This window comes from Hylaeus volcanicus, chromosome 7 (genome assembly GCF_026283585.1).
Source record: "Hylaeus volcanicus isolate JK05 chromosome 7, UHH_iyHylVolc1.0_haploid, whole genome shotgun sequence".
NCBI classification, from domain to species: domain Eukaryota; kingdom Metazoa; phylum Arthropoda; class Insecta; order Hymenoptera; family Colletidae; genus Hylaeus; species Hylaeus volcanicus.
This window is the reverse complement of record NC_071982.1, coordinates 579,890-600,307: the sequence shown is the minus strand read 5'-3', so window position 1 is coordinate 600,307 and position 20,418 is coordinate 579,890. Positions and strand designations below refer to the sequence as shown.

Sequence of the window (20,418 nt, the reverse complement as noted above, 5' to 3'; positions counted from 1 at the left end):
AAACATGTCTACTAAAGAAGTATGCTTATTCGTCGAATAACTTTACTTGCAATAAACAAGTGCCATTATTCATCGAAGAAGTTTCCCTCGAATAAATGTATTTAATCGTTATTCGTCGACGATTAATAATTCTAGTTGTTTTTATTCGACGAATAATAGATACAACCTTCAACTTTTTACTCCATACATGAAATTGTCTTCTAATATAGAACGATCTTTATTCATCGAGTAAACGTACCTTCGCCAACACGCCAAGCACAAATCCCGCAAGCGTGTTTTCTTACTCCGGAAGGCTCCATCTGAAAACGAAACTCACCCAGGAATTATCGCTTTCCCTGTTCCCAGACGCGGCGCACGTACTCGAAATGTAACGTTCTCTGCGGGGACGAGTTGGCCTGCGTGACGGGTCACGCACGTCCGCGGCAAAACAGCGTCTTCATCGGGTCCAGCGCTTCCTTGCTACCAGCCAGCCAGAGGACTCCCCGTCGCACGAAGAGCGCGTTCGATCTGCAGTCCTTGTTCATTCCCGAGACCGTCCCTCAAGATAACAGCGATCCAGACGCGTCGAGGAACCTCAAACCAGCCAGCGAGTCCACGAAACTGTTGCCTTGCGATCGCAGGACCAGCGTCTGCCAATCGGAGAGGAACGACGCGTTCAAGTCCTCGCCACGCGACAGAGGGATGAGCATTTGTTACTACGACGCTCCGCAGAAATCGTGGCACCGCGACCGCGGCATGAGCATTTGTCAATTCGATAGAACGGACGTGCTCGCTCGGCCACTGCAGAGAGATCGAGGCGGGAGCATTTGCCACTTTGACAGGATGGATGTCCTCGCCAGGCCTCTGCAGCGGGATCGCACGGGTAGCGCTTACCACTTTGACAGAACCGATGTTCTTGCCAGGCCGAGTCTATCCACGGCGAAGTCTCTGTTGAGGGAGAGACGCGTCAGCATCTGTAATTTCTCGGAGAAAGACGAGTTGACTACGCGGTCCGCTCAGGTCGTCAGGCGTTCCAGTTTCTGTAACATCGATAAGATTGAGAAGGATAAGTCCGCGATGGACCAGCAGGAGCAGCAGGAAGTGTTCGCCAAGTGCGCACAGAAGGAGAAGAAACTCGCGAGTTACCATTTCGATCAGCCTTGTTGCAGCAAAACCTCGGACGTTGTGTTTGGGTACAAGGCTACTTGCGTGTAAAACGAATTTTTTGATTGAAATTACTCCACTAACGGTGAGGCTCGCTACTGGCTAAGATTGCTCAGAGGAAGAGGAAGCAACTGGAACGGGTACTAGGTGAACAAGTATTTTAACATCGATAGCGTTAACGAGATTGAGAAGGATAAAGTTTGAATAGATTAAAGATGGAAATAACATTCGATAAGTGCAAGCTCTCAGAAGAGAAAAAGAATATAATTTTATTGAATAAATCAAATGCTTCTCGTACTATTTTATTTTAATTAAAAATTAAAATTAAAAACTTTCGTGTTATTAGTTTCTATTATCAAAAATATCGTGTCTTAAAGTGAAATCTACAAAAGCTTTCGAAAAAAAAGAATAATTTTTTTGTTCAACGAACAAAATGTTTCTTGCAATATTTTACATTAATTATAAATGTGAATTAAGAAGTTTACCCTCGTCAGAAATTTTGTTTGATCGCAGCAAAGTCCGCGAAACATTAGATTAATCCATAAACACCGTTTGATTGGAAAAGCAAACACTCGTTACGAATATCGTAATAGCTCCGTGTTCAATTTGGAATTTAATACGTCGGCATCCAAGGTATCACTAATTATCGTAAACTGCGTAGCGCAATACGCTTGATACTGGCGCATGGATTGCTACATACGCATTCGAATCGATAAAGGTAAAAGGTAAAGCGATAGGTCATACACCATGACTATTTGAAAAGTATCGATGACCCATAGCGTTCATTCGAGAGTTTTCAACATTGATATATTCTCATCTTAAAGCTACTTATAATACAAATTTTCCAAAAGGGGCTTCAAGATTTTTAAGAAAACACAAATTTCATGGAACATGATACGATTTTCGATTTGAAAGAAAAATTGAAGAAGCAGTCAAAGGTCTTTTTATATTTTCAACAGATGTGTGTTTTCTTATTAAAAGAAATATACAATCCCAAAGCCCTGTTTGGAAAATCCTTTACTTGTAAAGAACGTTTAAGATGACGGTATCAAGAGACAGAATAGTACACTAATATCTTTGAAAGTAATACTCTCGGTTTGCTGGTAAATGTAACTAGAGGAAGCGGATAAAGTTGAACGAGATTGGTTTGCGCTAACATGGAGGAGTAGGCCAATATTATGGGACGTGTTGAAATATTCGCATAGCTCGTGCCAAAACCAATAGAAATGTTCTCTACCACTTTGCAGACTGAGTATTCGTTTCCGACATACAGGCAATTAAAGTTTCAGGGTACGACTTCCGGCTCGCACAATTCACATGTCGGGAGGCTTAGTACGCAGCCATGCAAGCACTCACGTCCTCGTCATTCCATTGTTAACCGTTTCAGGATCGAATTACTTTGTCTCAATTGATACACGAGTGATTTGTGTATGTAATTATTTATTCGAAACAGAGTAATTGTAGCGTATTATGTTATTGACCAACTTAATTGTGAGCGTTTATTCGCAATTTTAATTGTCACTTTTGTGTTGCAATTATTCAAATGTTTTTTCTTATAGATACAGACTGAAATACACAAGTTAAAATAATTGCATTGATAAAATGTGATATCAAATACAATATTGTAATTGTGTTGGGGCCCCGTCTTACAGATGGGACCTGTAAACAAATGATGCAAACTATTTTTCCAGGAATTGTATCGTGGTAATTGTATTGCGGTAACAAGAGGAACAAAAATATATTTAACGTATCACTACTGCGGACTTGTGCTGTTAACTGTTAGACGTTAACGTTCTATCAAAAACGACGTTGATGAAAATTCATCGAAAGCTAGCTAGTTGTTCGACAACTGGCCAAAGAAAGTCGAAAATGATTTGAGATAGTTAGGCTCTTAAAGATGCGAAATGCTTCACGTTAATGGCGTTTGTACTTGTTACAGTCGGTTTTTACGAGGTCACATTAAACGTCGCATAAGGAACCCATTCTAATTTGCATGCTAACTGCGTTTTTTTTTTTTTTTTGTTCAACAAGGGAAGATATCTGAATCCCTAAGCGCTGCGGTACATTAAGTGCCAGAGAGTAAACGGAAGTTTTTCAAACGGAGATTTATTGCGCGGTGATCTATGAATTCTTTTTCAATACATTTATGTGTTTTCTTTTTACGATTCTTTATAATGAAAAGTTTCCTACAAGGAAATTTAGCATTTTGTATTTTAATAAAACAAATTATAAAGAGGAGAAGTAAACTAATTCACAAATCAAGTTATTTCTTCCTTACAAAGATTGTCCCCCAAAAATTGCTGTAAAAGTATCGATAATTAATCGAGTGACTCTAGATAGAAGTTTGAAATAAAAAGACCAAATTAACTAGCTTGGCAGTTTAGTGTTAAATATCGAAATTACGATGCTCCTTTTGGAATAACCGCTATTTTGAAATGAATAGCTTTATGAATACCGAGTCAATTGCACTTCACGTTGAAAGCTTTGATGCAAGCAGATGATGTACAGAGTAGTAATACTCGAGCATAGCCAGCCCAGTTTATTCTTAGGACGATTGGCATTCGAGTGCAACGGCCTTACAAGATGCTATCGATCTAAAATTAGTGGCTTCCAAAATGAAAGTACACGATCCTCGATTAATCACGAAAGCGGTACGCAAACGTCGTTATGGAAATTGATTGCATAAACATGAACTTTTTAAATGATTACTGAACCGAATATTACTATTATACTGACCGAATTACCATGTTGCAATATATTCATTTCTACTCCAAAATTATATCTGCAACCGATTTTCTACTTTTCTTGGCTCTGCCAAAATAAAGTTTTTACAATGTTAATCGACTAAAATACCAATTGCTTGGTTATTTAATCACTAACTGCATAGAATATTCCAAATTGATTTTTTTTTTTTTGTAATTGGAAATAAATCCTAATTACGTTTATGTATTATTCGTACGAATTCTCTTCTCGATTTAATTAAAACTTAATTAAGCGCATCGAAAGCAGTTTACCGGGAATCAGAAGCAATATGTTAATTATGAAAATACTAATGCATATTTTATAATAGCATGGAACTTTATACGATGGAACATGAAACGTTCGTTTCAATATTTGGAATGATTTTCTCCATTTACTGTGAAAATGTATACTGCCATTTGGTTTAGTTTTCTATAAAATGTTTACCGTTTATATTAACATTGCCGTTATCATTTGATGGCCAGATAGACAGCTATTATCGAAAGATGGTCTTTTCACGTGAAAACCATAAGCAGTCGGTAACCATTTTCCCTCGATACGTCGTTCTGGAGGTAGAAATGACAGTCGTGGAATTAATTCAGCCTCGCGGTAAAGTAAAATAAAGAAAAAAGTCATTTATCGATTCTCGAACGCTGTTTCAACGACTGAAAGAACGGAAACACAAAAGTAGCGAACACACGGCGTATTGGAATCCGTTATACAAGGACGTGACAGTTTTCTAGACAACAAAAAAAAACCGAAATAAACTAAAGGACTAAAATGAACTCTCACCAATAATCACGTCGTTTTTGATTGAATACATCGAGCATACTTCGAATACAGCAAAGTCCCATTGTTAAGAGTATCCAATCCTCTACCTCTATCGTTAATCTTTCTCGACTATTCTACTCTTTACTATGATAGATCCAAGTATAGTCCAGTTTTCCAATTATCTCTCTCCAACGTCTTCACTTTGTTAGGGTTACATCAGGTAGATACTACTCTATTCCTCGAATAGGACCAGTAATTTCTCTAGCATAGATTTTCTTAGACGTAAGAACAAGTTTCGGATCAAGTACGATACGATACATCATTGTAACACTTAACCCTTTTGACCCTAGCGATACGTCATACGTCCCAGTAATTTCGAAAGAAGATTTTCAGTGGAGTTTTCTAAAGCTACACGACCGCAATAAAAATTGTATTTCTTCAGAAGAAATGTATTTAAATTTATAATTATTACCATACAGAAGGAGTTTTGGAATAAACTGTGTATATTTGGTTACCGTTAATCGGATTACAAGAGTCACAGGAACATACGTTAAAAAATGAACATCATTTGCGATGGGACATTTATACAGATGGGGTATTCTCTAATTGATTGGATCAATCCATAAATTATTAATTAATCCCCTCAGGGGCTGTAGCTATGTTTGATTATAGCTACAGTACGGGTTTAGCAATCCCGAGGTGCCCGAGCTATGATATAAAGAAATTAATAACAAAAATTATAACGAATTAGTAACGAAAGAAATGAATGAATATTGAGAAAACCACAGTTTAATACCATTGATTTCTAAAAAAGAAACGAATAGAATTCGAATAGAAAACAGCTTGGTCGAAAGGGTTAAGGTTCGTGAACAAACTCGCGTTGCTTGATTCCTTCAAGTGATGCCATCGGTGTCGAACAACGGATCGACACTTAAAATGAGAAAAGAAAAATAATGCATGCTCAGGGATTATATCGAGAATTTGTTCGTCGAGGTTGTAATAGCACCTGTTATTATGATCGTTACCTTCTTCGAATACTAAACATTTATAGGCAACCTTACGACCGTCTGTATAAATAAAGAATACTACATATTTTGAAGGCGTATGGCTGTTTTCATTTATTCATTTATGGCTGTTTTATTTATAACCAGAGAGGGTTTCCCAACACTTTCGTGGAGCCAGATTTCACGTGGAACTTAACAATTCTTGCAAGTAATACGAATGCTCTAAATTTCATTCTTCGATTCACTGTTTAGTTAATTTTTATTTGATTGAACGATAGGACTGTCGAAAGGAATAATTTAGTAGTCTGTTTTTGACGATAAAATTATTATGATTTATGAAGGTTGAACGTACTACGAGCACCATGGCAGTGACGTGTCCTCCTTTTAAAGATTATTGAGGATAATGTGATTCAAGGGTACGGTAAGTCAACACCTTGACACAATTTTAAGCTTAATCTGCCATGGAGGTTAGCCATATTATTTGCTAATAGAAGGATTCATTTGTAAATAATAAATGACGCAATAATAATTAAAAAACGAAACACCATTCGGTTTCAGCTACCACCCATTTCCGGTTCTTACGCTAATCCTGAGACACCCTGTATAATGTATCATGCTGTACCGTACCGCATTGTACTGTAATACATTATAATTTACAAGTCTGGTAATCAAAGGTCCCAAATAATAGACCCCAGTCTCCCCTACCTGAAGCTTTTAGCAGAGAGAAATGTTCAGTATCTTCCACTGGGTGACTTGTTGAGTAAAACAGCATCGGACCTTCGAGTCTTGCTCTCCGGAATGCTGGTTTTTGTTTAAGGAACTGCGACATTAGGAATATTTTTTCTAAACCGTAGAGACCATTTATCAGGTCCGTCTGTCAGGACCTTGGAATCTGCAGGAACACGGTCACTTGTTACGTCCTCGACGCGTCGCCAACGCGACCGAATGATGGATGATGGTGTCGACGCATATGTACGGTAAGAAGGATCAGAGATCATTACGTTTTATCGACTTCTACCAAGGGGTGATCACCGTAAGGGCAAAAACTCCCCTAACCATTCGAGTCTCGTTGGTTTTTTGAACATGACCATCGACAGTTTTCCGCTAGGATTAAAGCGGAGCTTACCACTTCTATCCTTCGTCGCACCTCGATGTTAAAGCGTGCTTGAAATGTCTTTGTTGTTACAAGACGATTAAGCCAAACTGTAATTTTTTATAAACAGTAATGTATCATAGAATTTTACCATTCCGTCATCACGCTACCATAAAGTGAACGAAATCTTCTTTATCTCGGTGTCGTTATTAAAAATTTGCATCCACTCGAGAGTTTCATCCGTTATCAAACTGATTGCGTACGACGATTACCAGTCACGCAGATTACACGAGTGCGTGACATTGTAATTGAATTAAATATTTAGTCTGTCGATCATAAATCGATGTTGTAATTGCTACATTTGACGCGGGCTGAAGCTAACGTTAATACCGCAGAATTAATGGTTCTTCGTTCTTATCGTGAAACGTAGAATTAAATTAAACGGTTTCGTACATTCGGCTGGTAGATTACGAGACGATAAGAATGCACCATGTAACTTTGATTTACCAGTACGCAATGTGTACGCTGGACAGATTGATTCTACGAGCTATTGAAACTGTAGAAGTTCCGGAAGGCGAGCCGCGGATTAACTTTCGCCACCGCAACTTGGCCACCGTACCTATGTAGATTACCTTCCAGGTTCGCTTTATAATACACAGGGTGAAGCATTGAAATGGTAACGTCCGATTGTCGTCGTTATTTCTGGATCTATAAAAGGAATCTATAGGGCAAAGTTACGCTGTTTCAAAGAGCGCGTGCTATGATGGGACCATTTTGTTCTCTAGGTCATTTTTTAAGGAGATTTCGAGGCCATTGGCATTTATTTTTAGGTTTAGGTTTAGGTAGCCGATGAAAAGACAAATTCAAATTTGTATATGTTGTTCTTTAAGGACTTTGTAAAGTCAATTCTCGAAATAATTCAAATACTAATGGTTCCTCGCTTGAACGATAAACTGTTCGGTTCTATTCTACACACATATGCCTGTAGTAATACCGAGTGAAACGTAATCCACCGTTGGGATTACTAAATCACTAGAAACCAGAATCGATGATTAATGAATAACCGGATGCCATTAACTCTGAGAGACTAATTATTGATTTATGGTTGAAGATTACAGATCCAGTTTGAAATTACCGATTAATGTGGCAATTGAGAATTCGGATATACTAACAATTCCGCGCCGCATGTGTAATAGTAAATGTTACATAATATTTACGCTAATAATTTTCTTATACGTTACTCTATATCCGTTTTATGGTAACGTTAAGTTTTGTACTTCCTGGCGAGCTGATTCAACAGCGTTTAAACCGCAGAAGATAGCTGCGATATCCGTGTATAGCCTACCTTAACGGCGCGATGATCATGCCAGGAAGAGAAGCTCGTATAACGATGCATCGTATAATATATGAACTAGTATACAGGGAGCATCACATAAAACGGAAACAAAATTAAGGTTAAGTTTTCAAAGTTATGAGACGATCTGAACCACCTTAAAAATTGTATCTGCTGAAAAGTATCGTTGATGAGTTTAAACACGAGAAAGAGTAGCAAGAAACGTTTGGAGAAAGAGACGACAGCTAATAGAAATAAACGTGGATAGAAGCGGAAAGAGACTTTAAGCTTTGCGCCGGAAATGCTCGATCATTGTCAGTTCAGCTTGCGTTATTATTTCTTCGTGCGCTGAAAAATCCCAGGAAATCCAGAAACGTAAAATTGCCAACAAATTAGATAATTGGGAAATTTGCACTGATTTAACAACGATTGGAGAATTCTCTTCCTTAAGGAATTCATTCGTTACTACCTTACATTGTTACTACATACGGTATTCTGATACATATTGAGATTAAAATTAATTGGTTTTATACGTACAGACAACTAATTGCTTTAAAAAATAAATAATGGATAAAAATATAATGAATTATTTTTAATTACATGATTATTGGAAAACTATTTATATTAGATAAGTTATCCCATTGCGCACAATGGAATAGTCGCGAAGGATTAATCCTATTCGATCTAGTTATACTTTCACTACCTGTATTACGTAATCGAATAGCGGTCGTTCTAGGTCGTCTTCCACAGAAAACGATCGCTTCGTGCAACTGACCACGAGCACAAAGTAGCCTCAATGTAACGGGTCAAGTTTAGTCGTCAGCCTTGCTGGCCAGTTATCCGAATATCGGGTCAAGGTTATCGGACGTCAGACGAATGAACCCGGCTTCTTGCTACCTCTGTTTTTATGTCTGCTGCAGACCATTCTTTGCTTCGGTGACTCGCGATTTCAGCAGCGCTCGGTCACGTTAAAACCAGAGGTAAGAGGTGAAACGATCGAAACAATCAGGCAATGGACACGGATCAGTGCATCGGACAAACTCTTTGGGTGACACCACTCCGAAAAGAAAAATTAATTTTACCGAAAGACATTTGGCGACTGAGTGGAAAATTGAATTAATTTGAAATTCAGTTTCATTCATTGATTTAGACGATAATCATAATTTATATATTTATATTAAATAAAAAAACGAAATCCTAAAGCCCTTTTACGATATTATTCAAAGAAAGGAAGAAACGAACAATTGCCTACTTTTATACGATATTTTATAGTCACAAGGGAAGCTTTCGAATCCTACACAATGTAGCACGTAAAATTGCATTTTTACTTCGGTGCAAGCGTGTATGTTTATTTATACCGATTGCGTTACTATCTCTTAAAACGACACAGGTTTACTGCTTGTGGCTGCATGTCAGTCATGTGTGCGTATCCGTTATTATTGCTATTCCTACTGTAATGCCCAGGGCCATTTCTACCATTACTGGCGGTAGCATTGACGTTGACATTACCATAGTCATTGCCATTGCCACTTCCTTTGCTATTCCGAATAGTATTACCTCCGATGTTACTACATATTCGCATTTTCATACCCTTTACAACGTCCCCTAACTCGAGGACGCTAGTCTGAACGAAAGTCGTGCAAAATATAATCGCAAAAATGACTAATGAATATGAATTTATTCTTTCTTGCGATCACGACTAGTTAACTAAAGAATATTAACTGCGGTTAGGATTCTTTGTAGCTAATGACTAATAATTTTTCTTCCATGTCACCGCTAACTAGTAAATACTCGGTCGTTAGTAGACCGCGGATCTTTATGCAAAATACTGATTAATTAATTTTACTTTGCCAAATATTATAATATAAATTTTACGTTCAATAATTTTGTATATTATTACGTACCATGTGGATTTTGTAGTTTCTTGCCCCTTTTCAAAAACCTGTTACTATTAATATTTACCTTTTAATATTATTATTACGATACCTCTAGATACCTAGTATGTATACAATTATACACTGACTTATTAACGAGCTGTTTTGTTTGCACAAGCCATCGACTTTGTCTCGAGGATAATTTATCATATCGCTTGGACGACAGTTAAATGGTATGCCGACGAAACTTTACGATTTCAATATTCATAGAGCGAAGCGTAATCTTTGCTAATTCTTTCTGGGCAAATCGTCCACATGAAAAAACGTGGCTAATGCGACTGGTAAAAAGTTGCAAGTCAGAATCGTATAACACACTCTCACGATGCTAATGCCATGATAAATGTACAGGGAATCAGTTGCGCGAGAATCGCGTTGTGGTAACATTCTTGTCAGAAGTTGATTGGCAAAAGTTATAGTATACGTAAGGTGAGTGTAAAGCGGTATTTTATTTGATAGCGTTGTTACGTACGAAAACAAGAACAGTATAAAAGGGTTGTCTGTCGGCGACGTGCATCAAATTCGTATTTGTAATCAAAATATTTGATAAAACGTGTTTTGTTCTTGATCGAGATTTTATATCAAATAATATAATAACGAACTCTCTGTTGCATGATTTTTATTTTCACTTTTAAGGTCGAAATTCTTCCCTGGTTATTTACAAAATGAACGAATTGGTGTTAGTTATGTGATATATTTTAAAATGTGTATATGATTTGCAAACGATATGATTTGCAAACGATATGATTTGCAACAAAGTTCTTCCTTACGTAAAAAATTACAAGGAACAAATTATCTACTTGCCTATTTGTCTACCTGTCTATAATCTAGACATCGAGTTTGAATTTTTTGCTATTCATTCGGTAGTTAGCGCAGAGTACGTTTAATTTCGTCTCGTGATTTGTCATACGAATTATGTAATGCCATACTGTTACGTTTTATTCCAGAAAAATCTCGAGTACTACTAAATACTTTGTAAATCAAAGTGTGTTATCATTTTGTCCCCGCAGTTTACTTACTTACATACCTGTATGCGGAGTTCAGAGAAGCCATGCGATTGTAAGATCAATCCGTATACATACGCTCATTCCAAGCGAATTTCGACACTCTTTGGAGTAACATCTTGGATTTTTCTTTACTGTTTTTTTTTCCAAACATTATCTATTTTCAGTATTATTGTTTCCTTCGTTTCCTTTCTGTCTGATGAAATTTTAACTGAATATTTGATATTAAGTTACATTTTATTTAGGAAGGATCGACAAAAGCTAAGGAATAGTATTGCAATTTAGGAATAAACATCAGGTACTTTTTGCAAAGTAATGGAATTATTTTATGGTTTCACTTCATTACAGAATGTTATCACCGATCAACTATATTATATCATTCGATGACGAATATATATCATGACGAGCAAACAGTGTCGAATTTGTCGCTTCGGTGGAACTGTCAAGATTACACATATCATGTACAAAGAACATACATCCATCGTCACTCGAAAGTGTCGATGCGTTAACGCCAGACATATCGATCATTCAAATCATAGGCTATCACGTTTGACGATTATATCATTTTCGACATGTATTTGCCTATGTTATCCTATTTCGTAAAATAACTTGTGGCAACGTCATGGCGGATTACTTGTAGAGATCAGCGACGTATACCGGTCAATGGATTAGATTGGCCGTCTCTTTGCCGTCTCATCGATGCGTCATGTCGTCACTCGGTTAATGTAATTTCAATCAAACTGAAAATAGAAAAATAGAAAATCTCGAAGGAGACATTTCGCCCACAAGACGGTACAAATTACAATTTTGTTAGAAACATCTCGTTCAATGTATCGAGATGATCAATCGAACCTTTTCTCAACTTTGTCCACAATAAAAAGAAATCCAATTTCATTCAACTCCATAGAGTCCGGCGAAAAGGTTTCCTTCGTCAAGCCCAGACTACACTGTAGTGTAATACACACGAAACACTGATCCAGCATCGAGAAGTGGTTTCCGTGAAACTTTGAAAATACTGCGCTTACGGAAACGAGGAAGAAGAGAAACGGAATTCCGTTTCCTAGTTCGCAGCTTCCCACTCGATCTTCGTCGAACCTGATCTTCGTGCATCCGTAGCCGAAGGTGAACCAGTTAGGAGCAATCGTGACTCTGGTACGTCCACGATCCACGCTGAGAAAGGGACCTAATCGAAGCGACCGGCTTATAAGAGAGTCGACGGGCGAATGGTTCATTCAGTTCAGCCAACGCGATCAAAGTCAAACGAGTTCCCCGCCGTCTATCTGGCATACCTCATCTAACACGCGAAACGTGCTCCACGCTTTGCTGGATTTTACGTGGTGGAAGTCTACTCCAGTGCGCGTTCTGCAAACAGTGATAGTTTCGAATCGAGATACCATTCACATGGTGGAATGTTGCTTTCTTGAAGTGAATCACAAGGTAGCCTAAAGGTACCCTAAGAAATTCGTTCATTTCAAATCGGAGGATTTTTCTTGCCTGAAGAAAAATAGCAAAAGGAGGGGGAGATTCGAATACGGGATTCAACAAGTGGATTCTACAAAATTATACTCGATTGGTGCAGATATGTCGGTATTAAGATGAATCACAAGATAACTTAAAGCTACTCCACGAGATTCATTCGTTAAAAATAGGAAGATCATACTTCTTCGAATAAAAAAAGAAAAAAAAATAGCAAAAGGAACAAGAGATTGGAATAAGGGGAGAATTCTACAGAATAATTGCACAGAATTGTACCGTGTTCGTGCAGGGTTATCGTTATTATCCATTATCATATTTCCTAGGGGTGGTGTGCAGTAAAGCGTCCGAGAAACATGCTATGGTAGCACGACACCGAAATCTGGATAAGCCCCGGATTGAACACACGGTAATTAAGAGAATGCTACTTTCGCTACCATCGTTCGAGCTTCTGGTATCACGTTGCGACCACACTGTGGTAACATAAACGTACGAGTCGGGATGAATGGCTGGAATAAATGTGCACACAGAGTATTCAGTTGAAAGTAATTGTGAATCGTCTGACCACCGTCTTGAAGAGATTTAATTCATGAGCAACCATTGGAAGGTAAGACTGGCTGTACTCGAGCAATAAATCGGAAGCGTTTTGCGTCTCTTATCGGCTCATGTTTGCGATAATTAAACACTAGGGATTATCTGAGAAAACACAAGTACCACGAGGACTTTCAAATTTCGTGTACTACTTTGTTTCGTGTTCAATTGAAAAGTAAGATATTAGAGAATTCGTTAAAGTTAGAAGAAAAAGTGAAGAACACAGTGATATTATTTCGTCGTATAGGACGATAGAGATTAATGTGAAAATAATGAGATATTTAACGTGATAAGCATCATCCCAATTAGTGGATTAGTAATATTTACGGTTAAAAGGAATTTCATCTTGCGAAGTGAGAAACAATCGATCGACTAAATCAGAGAGGAACGTCCCCGAAGGCTGTTTGCTGGAAGTTCAACATTCGAAAATGAATGGTTGGCATTCGTGCGTGAAACAGTGAAGCCGTGCGATTTGTTTTCAAACGAGCCAACCGTTCAAATTAATAACGATCCAGTGGGACAACGCTCGGTTAGCCACGATTTCATTATCCAATCTCTTGCGTTTACTTCCGATAGTGACGTATCAAAAAGACGTAGAACACGCAACGCAAGCGCCTCTTCTTAAAGAAGGAAGGGGTAGAGGGAGATTTTCATCGAATTTAATACGCGAGCGTTTAAAGCGTCGTTTTCATTCGAGTGCAACCCGCGTGTGCTCGATTTGCCCGTGGCAGACTTTTGACAATTGAAGCTAAAAAAGACTCGAGCCTGAGAGTCGTTAGACGCAGCCCATCTTAGTGAGACAAATTCTGTCCGAAGAAACTGGGTTCGTTCAAGTGTATAGTTAAAAGATTGAAGGATTTGATTGCGATTTTAATATGGCTGTGATCATCTTACGATAAAGGATCCGAAGAAAACTAGAATTCGAGTGCTTTGGATTTAGGAAGAAGTTAATTCGGAAATATTGAAGTGAAACAAACTAAAATATAAGTATATATACCGTATCAATTTTTAATGTAGATGTAGTTTCATGGAATATATCGTGCCACTTGCGATCAACTCTAAACACAGAAGACTAATGAAATATAGAAAGGACGTATAAAATTCAGATAGGGTCGTTAAACCGTAAGAGTGGAGACACTGGCGAAGAGTTTGTCAGAACTAATTGAGTTGACATTTGGAATTCGATTAGACCTATTTCAACATGGCGCCACCAGAAAGGTAATTATGTACATAGTATTAAAACTTGGCTCTGGAAGACACTCTAAACTCTAGGGTGACTTCTGCCTAGCTAAATTTCTCAGATCGTTTCACACCGCTTCTTTATCATTTTAATTAAATAATTATTCAATTTAACTCGACTCGCATTCGTTTTCAATAAACGAGGAATGTTGTTAACGTTCTATTTTAATTAATGTTCTCATTTAAATTTTGTAATTTCTATAATTTAAATTTATGTTAAACTCATCTATCATTTTCTACGTCGCGTGTTAGACAAATTTAAATATCTTTATTCTTTGCTGAAAGCATAAACATGTTTAATACACGTTATCTATACACTTTTGTCGATCACCTTGACTGTAGCGGAGAACGCGATTCCATGCTGGGTTATCATCCCGTTGATTCTGTGGAAATGAACATAGTCCAGGATGTTTGTGAAGACATAGAAAACAACAATACTAACACAAAGTACAATACTGTTGATGAGAAAAATGGCGTGAAACAGCATGGTTCGAATGCAAAGGGTGTCTTTGCACAGGTGAGAATAATAATAATAATAATAATAATGTACGTTTATATCGAATCAAACAAACATTCCATTTCGTAAATGATCAACTACGAGATGTATTCTATATACTGTTATTGATAAATATCGATAATGTGCTTTTAGTTTTTGGTGTCGGGTGCAGTCGTTTTGCTGGCAGCCGGCGGGGGAATGCCAATTGGTTACAGTGCTATACTCCTACCACAATTGGCTGAAAACAATGGCACAATGCACGCCGATCGCGAGCTTAGATCCTGGATAGGTACGGCACACGTTCGAAAATTAGGAAATAAACAATCGATAAACAAAGTGTCGACTCTGACATCAACTATTATAGAATTATTCACAAACACGAAAACGTGTTTCGTGCGACCTAATCGATGTTTGACATGTTTATGATTCAATGTACGAGTGAAGGTGTCTCTTCCTTCTCGTCTCGACCGCTGTCAGAAAACTGCATACGAGAAGATTGCTATCGCCTTGGTGAACGAATCGTCTATTCGCAGTAACGCAATTATCCATTAACGATTACTCATCGTTACTCGAGGCAAGAGAAAAAAAAAAAGAAAAAAAAAAGATACAGTTCTGTTTCTGTAAAGTCATTCGTAGCTAGAGAAAGTTCAATAACCAGTCGACAGCTTCAAGGCTAGATAGCAATCAGCGTAGTGCAGATTACTGGTTAAACCGTCTAGCTGTTTGCAGCGCGTTGCGTGTTGTGATTGACCTACATAACGTCGATTGGGTAATTTTTATCAATGAGAGTCTCGGCCAAGTTTAATCACCAAGGATTTCACCTTGTCATTGAGAGATATTTTTCAAGTGGCAGAACACCCTCACGGCGTAATCGCAGAAAATTACGCGATTAAATTCTACGGAGAACGATACGATCAGCGAAACCTCGAATTAACGAACCTTATGTCAATATTTACGTAGGTTGCACGCAAGTTGGTCCTTACACTTGTTCATTTAATACTGCAACCTTTCTTAAAAATCATTTACACCGGATAAAATGAATTCAGATTTAGTGGTTGAAATTTTTCAGACCGGTTTGTTTAGTTGCCAGAATTTTGTGAATTCACGTGAATTGCTAGGACGAACCGAAGGTTCGTGCGGTTTTTAAATAATTTTGAAAAACATGAAACGTTTCGTCAAACAATTAACACATGGAAATTGTTACGCGGACGGTGATACTTTATTTTGCAGCTTCGGTTCACAGTCTAGCAACACCTGTGGGATCGCTACTGTCTGGTCCACTTCTAGATGCGATCGGTAGACGTGGTTCGTTACAGTTAGCGGCTGTACCACTATGTGCTGGTTGGATCGTTATAGGTTTATCCAGAAGCATAACAACCCTTTTGATAGGAAGAGTCACGTTGGGTCTGTCTGTTGGTCTAATGGCTGTGCCAGCTCAGGTACGATACGGACATGCATTTATATAATAAATATAGAAAAGGATATAATATTAAGTCATTCTTTTAACCCATTCGCTGCCAGGCATATTTGAAGTATTTGCCCTTAGCACCAAGATGCAATAGAATCGTGTAATTTGAATCATTATTTTAATAATAAAAAAAAGTATATTAAATCGATTGTTTCTTAAAAAGAATCTGTTCTGAGAATCTGAGAAATATTCTTTCTCAAATTACATCTGATTTTAGAAACACCAAGTACAAGTAATATCATTTGACACACAAGTCCGAAAATTGATTACAACAGGTCCTCCTGGGCGAAATGTCTGACCCAGGACTCCGTGGACTTCTAACGGGTGGCTCGCTCACATTTTATAGTCTCGGTATCCTGCTGGTATACGGCTTGGGTGCCTCGTTTACTTGGGAAGTGGTAGCCTTTTGCGGTACAGTACTTCCTACTCTGGCGCTGATCGCGTTACTTCTGATACCTGAAAGTCCTGCGTGGCTAGTGACGAAAAAGAAACGCGACAAGGCCAAAAGAGCTCTGCTGTGGTTGAGAGGCGGAGACATGGAGCAGGTAACGTGCATCTCGTGGTAACGCAGGTAACGTTTGTTCCCAGAAAATTTCAATTTTTCTTTTCTTTTCTTTTTTCATCTTACAGGTTAATACCGAAATAGCGAGTTTAGAGGCTCGAGCAAAAGTAGATTCAGCGCGGAAAGTCAAGAACATGTCGTTGTTGGATCATATTTCTTCAGCGATTTCCACGATCCTCGATCCGAGTATTCTGAAACCCCTAACGATAATCAACATCTTCAACATTCTTCAACTAATCAGTGGGACGTACATTGTCGTTTTCTACGCAGTGGATCTCGTCAAAGATATTGGTGAGTGTAATTTACATGCACGAAAGGAATACAGAGGTGTACAGTACTCGCTCGTTAACCCTTAGTTTCGAAGATAAAAATCGGAAAGTGCTAACAAAATTCCTAAAGGAAAGAATGAAAATGGTTTGAAAAAAACAATCGCAAACCAGAATTATTTCGAACGGTAGTTTCCACCCTTGAGATCGTTTTCGGGCCAAGACAGAAAGGAGCACTGTGATTGGATCCCTATGAATTTTATTTCTCCAAAAATTTAAGTTGTTCAAGGCCTATGAATTGTCGAACTCGCCGTGTTAATAAACAGTTGCATAGTTAATCGTATCGCGTCATTCTAAACGTTCATTTCTGTTCTGTTCTGTTCTGTTTGTCACGAACAGGCGGCGACACCATAAACAGCTACTTAGCGGCCGTGATTACAGCACTTACCAGACTCGTATTCAGCTGTCTAGCGAGCGCCCTGTTGTTGAAAGTGGGCAGAAGAACCTTGGGGATGTTATCGGCCCTTGGAAGTGCTGCGGCGTCGTTAATTATCGCGGGATACATAATATTCAAGGAAAAATCCCCTGGAATTGATGTAAGTCAACCACGTATACAGAAAGCTTAGAACGCGGAAACATTATCCTCGAGATAAAGAAAAGAGAAGAATGTAACGTAAAACGGGGAATAAAAAGGTTGTTGAAGGAGGGTGTGTACACTCCTGTACAGTCTCGATTTTTGTCATAATATACTTGACAGACGAAAGAATATAAAAAGTTTTTCAAAAGCTATTCGAATAAATTAATCAATTGATCTCTGAATTTCGATCTTTTTTGTGTATTTCAGATTTACGTCGTTGGCATCTGTCTACTGATATACGTGGGAACCAATACTTTGGGGCTAATGATACTTCCACCTTTGATGATCGCCGAATTACTTCCACAAAGAGCTCGCGGTATCGGGGGTGGCTTCAACTTCTTCGTTTTCAATTTGCTCGTTTTCATAATTACAAAAATTTTCCCAATGGTAGGTTACGCTTATACAAAGTGGAGCATTAACTTGTTTCACCTTAAATATCTTCGTTATTTATGGACCTACAGACAAATTTCTCAGAATAGGATGTTACGTTATTTTGAGGGTCACAACTTTTCTCTGACAATTTTGTTAATATGTTTATAAATAACGGAAATATTCAAGGTTGAACAAGTTATTTCCCCCATCTTTCATATAATTCAACAATTCAATCTGTTCCATTCAAACTATTTGAGAATCTTGTTATTCTGTTACTTTCGGAGATACTTGAATATCTTTTATCGCTGAGAGCATTACAGCCGAGACTGTTCAAGGTTTCGGAGTGCAAATTGTCTGTTTTTAGAAAAGAAAGTTTCAGTGATACGGTTTCAATGTGTCACCGCGACGCATCTTTATCGCGTAAAAGGCAATCTGGGTTCTTTTGGTCGAAAATTGTGGTTTCTCAATCATTTTTCTTTACAACATATAACTGGATCCGAAATGACGATTTGAAGATTCGCAGATTTTTCAAATTAGTTTAATGAGATATTTTTTATTTTCCTTCTTTTTTTTGTTTTACATAAATTTTAAATTGCTACTTTCGTTGATTCTCGCGTGTCCTGTTCATTCGGACGGATCGAAATACATGTAGATATTTCAATTTTGACTTATTTTGTGAAAAAGGTGAGCGAAGCTGTGGGCGTTTCTGGAATTTTCGCAATTTTTGGCGTTGCTGCACTTTTGGAAACCATATTTATCTACGTTGTTTTACCCGAAACGAAGAACCGTACTCTTCAAGAAATCGAAGATTACTTTCAGGTAAATGTCCCAATCGTAAATATTAATTATAGCGAGGCGATTTAAAATTGCAAATCTTTAATTTATCATATTTACATTTTGAGATTCAATTTCCATAATATAGACATGCGGTAATTTCTAGGCATTTCCTTTTTTGTTCATAAAAGAGTATTACTTAGTTTAGCTTCGCTACATTAATAATATTTAGTAATTTAGTTGCTATCTTAAAAGTTATATTACATTTTATGTTTGTTGCAGCAAGATAATTTACTTTGGATAACGCGGCCAAGAGAAAGGAGAATAAACAACCCGTTTATTATAAATGACGCTTAAAGCAGTACGTCGTATGAACGCAAGATTGTATGTGTGTGTACATGTGGTGAAATGAATGTTATATAATTTTATAATACTTACGCAATATTTGCTTGTACCATTCCAATTTAAATCTCGATTAATTAATTTTATTTTAATTAAATTGTATAAAAAAACATTGTAAAAAAGTTATAAACTGCCAAAACACAAAAATTATAACGATTATTATCATGAGCACTATAGTTATCAATTTTATTGTCCTCTAATATGATCTTTTTTACGTGATATATTAGGGTCGCACAAAGGAAATGGTTGGATAACCGAGCGAAGGTAGAACCCCGTTTATGTACCCCGGGATGAATTTATTAGAATGGGTCTGCTTGATATACAACCAGACTGACGATGTAGAAACCGAAAGAATGGCCATATTAGTACGAATTCTTTCTCTAAATTTGAAATATGTTCCTTTGACGTCGTTTGCCCTATTAAATTCCAATTTATAAGAATGAGATTCAACACTTTCTAACGAAGTGTTCGTTCTAAATAATACTGAAAACTCATCACGTTCTCCTGATACAACAGGTAAGTATCGAGATTCAATTAAAAGTTATGCTACCTCTTCACGTTTCATGTTGTCCTGATAGAAAAGGTAAGTTTCGAGACAGACTTCAAAATAATGTTATCTCCTCGTACATCACGTTCTCGTGATACAAAAGGTAAGTATCGAGATTCAATTAAAACTTATGCCACCTCTTCGCATATCATGATCTCCTGATACAAAAGGTAAGTATCGAGATTCAATTAAAAGTTATTCCACCTCTTCGCGCTTCATGTTCTCCTGATACCAGAAGCAAAATTCGAGCCAGAATATGATACGTAGCAAAAATTCCTCGTGCCACCTCTTCGCATATCAAGTTCTCCTCAAACCAAAATGCATAATCGGACCAGAATTCCGATACGTACCGTAAAATGTGCCCCTTGAATTAGGCAACCTACACTTACAGATATGTCGGGCCGGTTACCTGCTCGTAGGCGCAAACCTGCCACCTATTCGTATATCATGTTCTGACAAAATCCGAAAAATCGACTCGACTCGACTTTTGCAACATTGTTGAAGTTTCGAGACAAGCGATTTGCATCATTGTTGAACTTGACGCTGCTCAAAATTCAACAAAATTGCAACTCA

General features: G+C 37.7%; 2 protein-coding genes across 3 annotated transcripts in view; both read left to right on the top strand.

Annotated features, from left to right (window-relative positions):
* LOC128879890 (uncharacterized) overlaps positions 1-5,748 on the top strand; it is a 32,538-nt gene extending 26,790 nt beyond the window's left edge. The window contains exon 6 of the mRNA XM_054129443.1: positions 346-5,748. Within this exon, the coding sequence (XP_053985418.1) occupies positions 346-1,194 (849 nt within the window). The 3' untranslated portion in view covers positions 1,195-5,748. The remainder of the gene's footprint in view (positions 1-345) is intronic.
* A 4,581-nt stretch (positions 5,749-10,329) lies between these two features.
* Positions 10,330-19,466, top strand: LOC128879810 (facilitated trehalose transporter Tret1-2 homolog). Of its 2 annotated transcripts, XM_054129291.1 has the most exons (11): positions 10,330-10,443; positions 11,926-14,300; positions 14,664-14,838; positions 14,971-15,106; positions 16,048-16,256; positions 16,561-16,830; positions 16,916-17,138; positions 17,513-17,709; positions 17,958-18,137; positions 18,807-18,941; positions 19,179-19,466. In XM_054129291.1, exons 2-11 carry the CDS (start codon positions 14,284-14,286, stop codon positions 19,251-19,253), a joined length of 1,617 nt encoding a protein of 538 aa, XP_053985266.1. In that variant the 5' UTR covers positions 10,330-10,443; positions 11,926-14,283; the 3' UTR covers positions 19,254-19,466. The 2 variants fall into 2 exon arrangements, with proteins under 2 accessions (XP_053985266.1, XP_053985265.1); XM_054129290.1 differs by lacking the exon at positions 10,330-10,443 and having other exon boundaries at positions 11,925-14,300.
* The last annotated feature ends 952 nt before the right edge of the window (positions 19,467-20,418 follow it).